Source organism: Trichechus manatus, unplaced genomic scaffold (genome assembly GCF_000243295.1).
Source record: "Trichechus manatus latirostris isolate Lorelei unplaced genomic scaffold, TriManLat1.0 scaffold00044, whole genome shotgun sequence".
Classification (NCBI taxonomy): domain Eukaryota; kingdom Metazoa; phylum Chordata; class Mammalia; order Sirenia; family Trichechidae; genus Trichechus; species Trichechus manatus.
In genome coordinates this window covers 3802680-3813273 of record NW_004443980.1, presented here as the reverse complement: position 1 = coordinate 3813273, position 10594 = coordinate 3802680, and the positions used below count along the sequence as shown (strand labels likewise).

At 46.3% G+C, this 10594-nt stretch overlaps 1 protein-coding gene across 1 annotated transcript in view; it reads right to left on the bottom strand.

The window, feature by feature from the left end:
* KPNA3 (karyopherin subunit alpha 3) overlaps positions 1–196 on the bottom strand; it is a 98432-nt gene extending 98236 nt beyond the window's left edge. Inside the window, exon 1 of the mRNA XM_004376570.1 lies at positions 59–196. Coding sequence (XP_004376627.1) covers positions 59–127 — 69 coding nt within the window. The 5' untranslated portion in view covers positions 128–196. The remainder of the gene's footprint in view (positions 1–58) is intronic.
* Between the last annotated feature and the right edge of the window lie 10398 nt (positions 197–10594).

Here is a 10594-nt window from a genome sequence, read left to right as displayed (position 1 = left end):
CGGGCCGGCGCGGCCGGGCGGGCGAGCTGGGGGGCCCAGACCGCGGAAGCACACTCACTTCCACATCGCGGCCCTTGTTCTTGAAGCTCTTGATGCGGTGGTTCTCCAAGCCGGGGTTCTCGGCCATGGCTGCGCGCGGCTCCGTGGGCGGCTACTCCTGCGGCTGCGGCGGCGGCGAGTCTCGGCGCGGGAGGGGGAGGTGGGGAAGAGTGGAAGGGAGGGAGGGGGAGGCGGGAGAGGAGGGCACGTTCCGTGACGCCTCCGAGCGCGAGGTGGCAGCAGCGCCAGGGGAGGCGCGGCCGACAGCCGGGCGGGGCGTGACGGGAGCGGCGCTGTGGATCGGCGCGCACCCGGGGAGGCTGCGGCCACGTGACTGGGGGCTGCGACGGGCCTGGACGCTCGCCCGGCTGGACGTGCCCTGTTGGTTCTTGGGATGACCCCCGCCCCCTCGAGAAGGACTCCCCATAACCCCTAGGGGCTGCAAATTATGTGCCAGAAATGGAGCCGGACTTAGCGGCTTTTACCAACCCCGAGACGAGAGCGGCAGGCGGAAACTACAGTTCCCAGCATGCCAGGCTTCGGCCGGGGGTAACTCTCCAAGCATGTGAGAGAACGAGGAGAATGCCGGGATCCCTGCGCGCACGGCTCTCCCGCGGGGCGCCGAGGGCATGGGAGCGAAGCTCCGCCCCCCAATGCCGCCTCTGGGCGGGGCAGGAGGAGGTGCTTCCCCGGAGCTGCACCTTGCGCCCTATTGGGAGGGAGCGGGAGCGGGGCTTCCAGGGAGGGACACCGCGCCCCCTGTAGCCTAGAAAAGTAGGAAGAATTATGGTGCATGCTTTGATCGCCCACATTTTTGGGGGTCCCCTCAAATAGCAGCCACCCTCATTCCCTCTTCCCTTGCTCTGCTTTGGTTTTATAAATAGTATTTATTTCCACCTGACACATACATAAATCTTCAGGTGATATGTGGGTTCATGTGTGTTACTGACTTCTTGGGCCGGAATTAAACTCGATGGTGCAGGGATTTTAGTTTATTGCTGAATCCCTCACGTCGAAACAGTGCCTAGCACGTCGAAGGTATTCAGTAAATACTCGTTGAACAAATTATAGCGCTTTTGCATCTCGCAGTGTCTTCATCATCCTCCCAGGCCCGATTCTGCAACCCCCATTCTGAGGCAGTTCTTATACCTCTGTGTCCCCAACACCTCTTTTTCCACCATCGCCACACATAATCTCAGTCTTCAGGCACCCGTCAATCCCTGGTCCGCCGACTCTCCATTCTAGCATCTCCCCTTAGGGTCATCAGAGAAATGATCGTGGGAAATTTGGATCAATAACACTAATAGAGACCTGCTTTCTGGAGCCGATGGGCTTGTGGAATAATTTCATTTCAGAATCTATGCCAGATATAAGCAGGCATGCCATGTTATAGTACATGTAATTCAAATAAACTGAGATCATTCAAAGGTTGATAGAAATATAACATGAAGAGATTAATGGATGAAGACAATCTTTTAAAACAAAGGAGCCTTGAAGAGTCGGAGGTGCAGGGGTCATGAACTCAGAGGCCTTCAGTGGCCAGGCAGAGAATAAAGTGGAGCTTGTCAGGCTATGTCCAGGGGCATTCTTTTTGTGAGGGTGGCATGTGGCCTCTTGGTAAACACAGGCCCTTTAAGGCTCCAGACCACTGTTGCCATATTGGAATGTGGCCAGCGTTGCCAGAGTTCCAACTTTTCAAGGGAAACCAAAAAGCTACATATTTTTTCCTTCATTCATTTTTAAATGTTGACTCACATTTTTAATGCACTTCAGTGGTCCAGGCACTTGTGAACTTCAGACCCCCAGTTTGCAATATCTGATCCTAGTCCAATACTCATTTGAAGGAAAAAGCAAACAAAAATCTAAGTTGAAGTATATTACTTTAACTGGTTCTTAAGGAGTTGGAGGTTGCACATTTGCCACTCTCCCCGATTGACTGAAAAGGAAGGGAGAGAGGCTTCTGGACTGTTGCTCAATCTCTATTATACTTTAGCAAGGTGTTCTCTATTCAGTTCACTTTATCTTCTTCTATCATCTCTTTATCCTATCTACTGTCATCAAGCGCATACATCTTTCATCATTCATTTTAGTCTTTGGTACGCTTAGTAGGAGCTTACTATGTGTCAGCTATTGTACTAGCACTAGGATGCTTTGCAGATGCGATAGCCTGGTTTCTGCCTCCACACAGCTTCACATCTGTCAGAGAAGACAGAATATAAAACAAGTAATCTCCCAAAAAGTGTGGATATTACCAACGGGGAAGAAAGCTCAAGGCTCACAGCTGGGAGACCTTTATAACCTGCTAATCCTTGACTCTTAACATTTGAGGAACTCAGGGCAAGATGCAAATGGAAGTCTACATATCATATGTCTAAATATTTAAAAGTTATAAATCAAGCTCACAAGCTTGAATAAAATACGTCCTAGTCGCCTACATTCTCAAATGTACCTCCTTAACAGCCTGGAAGTCTGGATTCACATTTAAATTTCTTGACTTCTTGGAATTCTGCTTCAGAATGTGGCAGCTCAAAGAAGGCAGGACCCCTCCCACACCCACTTTCTGTTCCCCTTCTCTTCCATATCCTGGTTCTGTCCCACACTGGATTAGACTTTAAGAATATGTGTGCGTACCCCTGCTCACAACCTTCAAGTTCTGCCCACGCAACCCCAAAGCTGTCAGCATCTCCCTACTCCCTCCAGAGGTGGCCCTTGCCATTGGTCAGGCCTCAGTCAGTTGCCTTCGAGTCACTTCTGACTCGTGGTGACCCCATGTGTGTAAGAGTAGAACTGTGCTCCATAGGGTTTTCAATGGCTGCTTTTCGGAAGCAAATCACCAAGCCCTTTTTCCAAGGTGTCTCTGAGTGGACTCGAACCTCCAGCCTTTCGGTTAGAGATGAGCATGTTAACTATTTGCAACACCCAGGGACTCTGCTCAGGCCTAGAGGAGAGCAAAGCAGTGGCATGATGTGCCCCTGGGAGGATAGAGCCAGGGAAGAGACTTGAGAAGACCCTGGAAGCAGACTTACTGCCATTTGGATAGGGAATCCCAGGGCCCTGGTACTCAGATCTTGGTCTAGAGACATAGGTTCTAGTCCCCTCTACCAAGTCCCTTCCCTTCTCCTACTCCTCTGCCCCTTAATACAGGTTCCTGATGAATCTGATGCTTGTTATGTGGTGAATACTCAAAAATGTTTGGAAAATGAATTCATGCAAAAGAAGAGCTGTCAGGAGCAATTCCACAGCAAGGGCAAAGACCAGTGAGCAAAGGGGATATAATTAGCAATTAAACCAGAAAACCAAACCTATTGCCATCAAGTCGATTCCAACTCATAGTGACCCAATAGGTCACAGCAGAGCTGTCCCATAGGGTTTCCAAGGAGTGGCTGGTGGATTCGAACCATGGACCTTTTGGTTAGCAGCCATAACTCTTAACCACTATGCCGCCAGCGCTCCAATTAGCAATTAGAGACACAAAATTTGAGTCACTGGAGATGGTCATTTCCTAGAAATGAAGGGCTCCAAGGTCTGGTGGGTGCTATATGAGGTAGACACCTCATAGAGTTAAGGATGTGGAGAGACTCTGCAGCCAGGGTACCAGATTTGTGGATGCTGAAGTTATCAGGGATAATGGCAAGGAATAAAGATGGCACGGTTAGACTTGGGCAAGAGGCCTCCCTTTAGAGGAGCTCACTCTTGCTCCCTCTGGCTGCACCCTTCCCATGGGGAAAGGAGTCCATGGGGCCAAGCGGTCCTGCTCACTGGAACCTGTGCCTCCAGACCAGGAAAGAGGGTCCTCAGCCTGGGTGGTCAGTCTACCCTGTCTTCACCCTCCGACTCACTATCCACCTTCCCAAGGCCTCGGGAGTCATGCTAGTCGACAGCTGGGTGCCAATACTCAACAGGCCACACACACACACAACAAAAAGGAGTTTATAATTTTTCTCCTGAGCTACATTTTCTCTGCAAATTCTGTATGTTAATAGCATAACCATTGCCCCAGAGACTCCACTGAAAGCTAAGAACCAACTTTGCTTCCTAATTTCAATGTAAATTCACCCTTCAATGTCTCTTGAATCTTTCTCTTCTTCCCACATCATCAATAAGACTATCATGTTGTTACTGTTGTTGTTAGTTGCTGTGGAGTTGATTCCGACTCATGGTGACCCATATGTGCAGAGTAGAACTGCTCCATAGGGTTTTCAAGACTATGACCTTTCAGAAGCAGATCACCAGGCCTTTCTTCTGAGGTGCCTGTGGGTAGGTTTAAACCTCCAACCTTTTGGCTAGTAGTCGAGCTCTTAACTGTTTGCACCATCCAGAGGCTCCCTTAACCGAAAACAAAAAACACCAAACTGATTGCCGTCAAGTAAGACTACCATAATACCTCCTAACTAGTCTCCCTACATCTCCTACATCCTCCCCCCACCAATCTGACTCCTTCTCCAGATTTACGGACTTCACCGCTACTCCTGTGATCAGTATACTCCCCTCTCTCCACCATTATCTCTCAAATCATTTATAAACTCCTCAGTCTGGTGGTTAAGATCATATGTGATCTGGCCTCATTACACAACATCTTTCTTAGTTCTGACTCCCCTCCACATAGCGAACATGTTCTACTCACCCTTTCCCAAATATGCCTTGACCTCTCCAGCATTCACATCTTTTCTGTTCAATTTACCTAGAAGGCCCTGCCCTCATCTCTGTCAAAATCGACCCCTCTTTAAATGCCCAGGCAAAGTGGTCACCTCCTCCATGCAGCTTTTCCAGAATGGTATAGTGGTGGGAACTCCAGAATCTGAAGACTCAGGCTCTAGTGCTGACTTCCTACCAGACCAAGCCCAGGCGGACGACTTACCTTCCCTGAATCCTCTTCTCATCTGCAAATGAGGATTCTGTATCATGGGAATTTTGTGAGAGTCCAACTCTAAAACACACTTGAAAACACTTTAAATTACTTTAAGGTGACCTCATTTTATAACACTGAAGTGATGGGCCCAGGACACATGCATTACATCTACACTGTAATTTTCAAATAATTAGACTATAATAAATAAACTTAATTTAATAGTTAAAATACTCATTACTCTAGTAAGAAAATACTTTAAATTTAATACTTTGAAGCACTAAAAATACTAAAGCATTATTATTAATAGTAACAGCTATTAATAATTGCTACTATTTTTCCAACCAGGAGTGATATCTTTTCTCTATGACCCTCAGAAGGACTTTACCTACTGTTTTGTTATTGCTGCAATTTGTGTAGTGTCTTATTTCTCTTGCTCACCTATAAACCTTTAAATGGCTTGTACATATTGGTGTTCCCCAGATAACTGCATCTCAATCCATGTTTGTTGAATGAATAAGTGAACTAATGAATAAACATATGAACTCCTTCCTTCCCTCACAATCACCTTTCAGCTACTTTACTGCTAAGAGCACCTGAAGCAAAAGTGAATACGGAAAATTGAAGGAAATGACCTTCAAATTCATCAACCCAACTGCTGTTGTTAGCTGCCGTCCAGTCGAGGTGGCCCCCAACTCACGGCGACCCCATGTATTACAAAGTAGAACTACTCCATAGGGTTTTCTTGGCTGTAATCTTTATGGAAGCAGTTAATCAGGCCTTTCTTCTGCATAGCCACTAGATGAGTTTGAACGCCAACCTTTACGTTAGCATCTGATCGCAAACCACTTGCACCATACAGGCTCCTTACCCAGCTCTTAAAAACTTAGGTGGTAAAGAAGGCTAAAACAATAATAAGAGTTTCCATCTACTGACTACCAACTGCGTGCCAGGCATTTACATACATCATCTCTAGCCTGCCTGAGAACCCTGCATGGTTGAAATTATCATCTCCCTCTCTCTCTGGGACAGGTGGGAGAATGGGGCTCTGATTCTGGGGTCTGTGATGGCAGCAGGAACAATGGAAGTGACTTGAGCACAGAAACGCAAGTGGTTTTTGGTGTGGCCAATACCTAGGACAGTGGTGATGAAGACCTCCAGCTTCCCCAAAGAAGAAATACCGTCCTTGGGCTCTAGGAAAGCAAGATCTCCTCTCCAAGGGATGTCAGCTGTGGAAATAGCTGTGCCCAGTAGAGCGCTAATCTCGTAACAATCAGTAGCAGCAGACACAGCATTAAGATGAGAAGTCAGCGAGGAAGAACCTGGGAAGAATTCAGAAATAGCTGAGGACACTTAGAGGGGGCTAATGTCTGGGAAGTGGGCCCATGAAGACTCATACATGATAATGTGGATTATACAAATAAGGTGCTCTCATTTTATAATAATGGGCTGATGGGCCCAGGATGCACGCATTGTACCTACAATATAATTTTCAAATAATTAGACTATAATAAAATAAACTTAATGTTAAACTGTAGGAAGCATGCTTTAATCTTTCAATAATTCAGAATATACTTAAGGACCTCACTATGTCTTAAGCTTATGATTCTAGACCTTAATTATAATTTTACAATATTCTAGATTTAGAACCAAATGGTGCCTTGAAGAAGAGCACTGGCTTGGAATTTTGGTGACTTTATGTGTGTCCTTGAACACCTTTGTTTGCCTCTCTGCGTCACAATTTCCCCACCTGTAAAACAAGCGGGTTGAACCAGATGGTTTCTAAGGCTCCTGCCACAGGCGTAATTCTATCGATCTGTGAGAGCATTTGAAGTCTCTGGGTGATGCAGATTGTTGTCGTGCTTGTCTGCTAACTGAAAGGTTGAAGGTTCGAGTCGACCTAGAGGCACCTCAAAAGAATGGCCTGGTGAACTACTTCTGAAAATTAGCCACTGAAAACTCTATTGAGCACAATTCTACTCTGACACACATGGTGTTGACTCAATGGCAACTGGTGAGAGCATGTTTCCAGTCCAGTACCCCTTCTCCCCATCTCTCCCTATGTCATGGATTGAATTGTGTCCCCCCAAAATATCTGTCAACTTGCCTGGGTCATGATTCCCAGGATTGTATGATTGTGTACCATTTTGTAATCTGACATGATTTCCTTATGTGTTCTAGACTCTATCACTATGATGTAATAAAATGGATTAGCAGCAGTTATATACTGATGAGGTATACAAGATTGGATAGTGTCTTAAGCCAATCTGTTTTGAAATATAAAAGAGGCGAGCAGAGACACAGGGGAACTTCATACCACCAAGAAAGCAGTGCAGGGAGCAGAGCGTGTCCTTTGAACCTGAGGTTCCTGCGCAGGGAAGCTCTTAGACCATGGGAAGATTGATGACAGGGACCTTCCTCCAGAGCCAACAGAGAAAGCTTTCCACTGGAGCTGATGCCCTGAATTTGGACTTGTAGGCTACTAGACTGTCATGGATTCAATTATGTCCCCCCAAAAATGTGTGTATCAGTTTGGCTGGGCCATGATTCCTGGTATTGTGTGGTTTTCCTATAAATTGTAAATCCTGCCTCTATGATGTTAATGAGGGAGGATGGGCGGCAGTTGTGTTAGTAAGGCAGGACTCAGTCTACAAGATTGGATTGTATCCTGAGGCAGTGTCTTGAAATATAAAAGACAGAAGTGAGCAGTGAAACAGGGGGCCTCATACCATCAAGAAAGCAGCGCCGGGAGCAGAGCGCGTCCTTTGGACTGGGATCTCTGTGCAGAGACTAGCTCCTAGTCCGGGGGAACACTGAAGAGAAGAAGGCTGACAGAGAGAAAAAGCCTTCCCCTGGAGCTGACGCTCTGAATTTGGACTTTTAGCCTACTTTAACTGTGAGGAAGTAAACTTCTCTTCGTTAAAACCATCCACTTGTGGTATTTCTGTTATAGCAGCACTAGATGACTAATACAGGATTTGGTACCAAGAGAGTGGGGTGCTGCTCTAACAGATACCTAAAATGTGGAAGCGGTTTTAAAGCTGTGAATGGATAGATGTGCAGCAGTGACCAGCAGCAGCAGAGAACCTACAGCAGCAGAGAAGCGGCAGCAGCAGAGAACCAACAGCAGCAGAACCAGGAGACCAGTGCAAGATGGCACTGGAGCCGACCCACGGAGCAAGAGAGCTGAGTGCCTGTGAGCAGGAGGCTTCCTTGCGGACTGGGGTGCCTCCTGACACATGCTGGTGGAGCTACAGAGCTTTGGAACACTTGCCCCAGCAGGGCAGAGGCAGGCATGAGGCCTGAGGGCCAAGAGGCCACAGGAAACAGAAACAGAAGCTGAAGAGACAAGGGACACAAGAAGCCAAGCTGCTTTGGTCTCAAAAGGTATGCCCATGACCTCAGGGGTTTCAAAGGGTGGAGCAATGGCCTCTGGTGCTTCTAAGGGTGGAGTCGCCACTCAGATGGACTGGGAGAATGGTGCGCCTAAAGCCAAGGGAGCAGAGTTGCTGTCCCAGTGGGCCTGAAAGGCGGAGCTGAAGCCCAGGGCCGAGGGGCCTCCACTCAAAATCCAGAGACTGTGGCCAATACCTAGAGTCTGGAGGGCAGGGCCATTGTGTAAATTGTCTCAGAGAACAGAGGATTATCTTCAAAGCCTTGAGGGCTAATGTAATGTGTTCTGCTGACTTGCTTGGTGCCTGCTATCACTTCTTTTCCTCTAGTTTCTCCCATTTGTAATGGAAATGTCTAGCTTGTGCCTGTTCTGCCATTGTACCTTTGGAAGCAGATAACTTGTATTCTAGATTTCACAGATGAAGAGGAATTTTTGGATTTTGGACTTGGAGTTAAGACTTTTGCTATGTTATGATGGGGTGAATATGTTTTGCATGTTGCGAGGATGTGATTTTTTGGGGGGCCAAAGGGTGGAATGTCATGGATTGAATTATGTCCCCCCGGAAATGTGTGTATCAATGTGGCTGGGCCATGATTCCTGGTATTGTGTATTTTCCTATAAGTTGTAAATTCTGCCTCTATGATGTTAATGAGGGAGGATGGGCTGCAGTTGTGTTAGTAAGGTAGGACTCAGTCTACAAGATTGGATTGTATTCTGAGGCAATGTCTTGAGATATAAAAGACAGTGAGCAGTGAGACAGGGGGACCTCATACCATCAAGAAAGCAGCGTCGGGAGCAGAGCGCATCCTTTGGACTGGGGTCTCTGTGCAGAGAAGCTCCTAGTCCGGGGCAACACTGAAGAGAAGAAGGCTGACGGAGAGAAAAAGCCTTTCCCTGGAGCTGACACCCTGAATTTGGACTTTTACCCTACTTTAACTGAGAGGAAATAAACTTCTCTTCGTTAAAACCATCCACTTGTGGTGTTTGTTATAGCAGCACTAGATGACTAAGACATACGCTGTGAAAGAATAAATTTCTCTCTGTAAAAGCCATCCACTTGTGGTATTTCTGTTATAGCAGCACTAAATGACTAAGACACCCTATTTTACAGATAAGACATCTGAATATGGCCAAAGATAATTGGCAGAGAGGGACCAGAAGCTGAGTGTTCTGACTTTTCCCACTGATGTCCAGTCCTTTATGGGTCTTCTGATTTTCCACGGGCTCCCATGGTGCCCAGCCCCCCAGGTCTGTCCTCTCTCAAATGCATTATGCCACCAAATCATCCCCAAACCAGAGTGTTCACTCCCTCAAACTTATTCATCTGAGATAAGAAATAATTAATTCACAGTAAGGTAATGAACAACCTTATTAAACAATGTAAACTCCAAGAGATGGAATTCATGGTATATCTAACCTATCTTTTTAAAAATTTTTTTATTGTACTTTACATGAAGGTTTACAGAACAAATAGTTTCTCATTAAACAGTCAGTACACATACTATTTTATGACATTGGTTAATAACCCCACGATGTGTCAACACTCCATTCTCAACCTGTAGGACCTTTTTTTTTGGTGAAGATATACATAGCCAAAATTAAACCATTTCGGAAGTTTCTACATGTACAATTCAGTGACATTGATTACATTTTTCCAGCTGTGCTGCTATTCTCACTATCCTTTTCCAAATTATTTTCAACTCACTGCCCGCTAGGCTTCCTATCAAACCTTTTGAGTTGCTGTTGTCAATTTGATCTCACATAGATAATTCTTTTCTTTTTTTTTTTTTTGTACCTTAGGTGGTTTGCAGAACAGATAGTTTCTCATTAAACAGTTAGTACACATATTGCCCTATGACAATGGTTTACAACCCCCATGACATGTCAACACAGTCCCTTCTCAAACTTGGGTTCCATATCACCAGCTTTCCTGTCCCCTACTGCCTTTTAGTCCTTATCCCTGGACTGTTGTGCCTCATTAGTCCTATTTTGTTTTGAGGCTGTCCAATCCCCGGCTGAACGGTGAAATTCGGGAGGGGCTTCATGACTGAGCTAAAAGGGTGTCTGGGGGCCATACTCTCAGGGTTTCTCCAGTCTGTTAGGCCAGTAAATCTGGTCTTTTTTTGTGAGTTAGAATTCTATTCTACATCCTTCTGCAGCTCTGTCCAGGACCCTCTATCGTGATCCTGGTGAGAGCAGTCAGTGGTGGTAGCTGGGCACCATCTAGCTGTACTGGACTCAGTCTGGTGGAGGCCGTGGTAGCTGTGGTCCATTAGTCCTTTGGACTAATCTTTTCCTTATATCTTGTTGTCTTT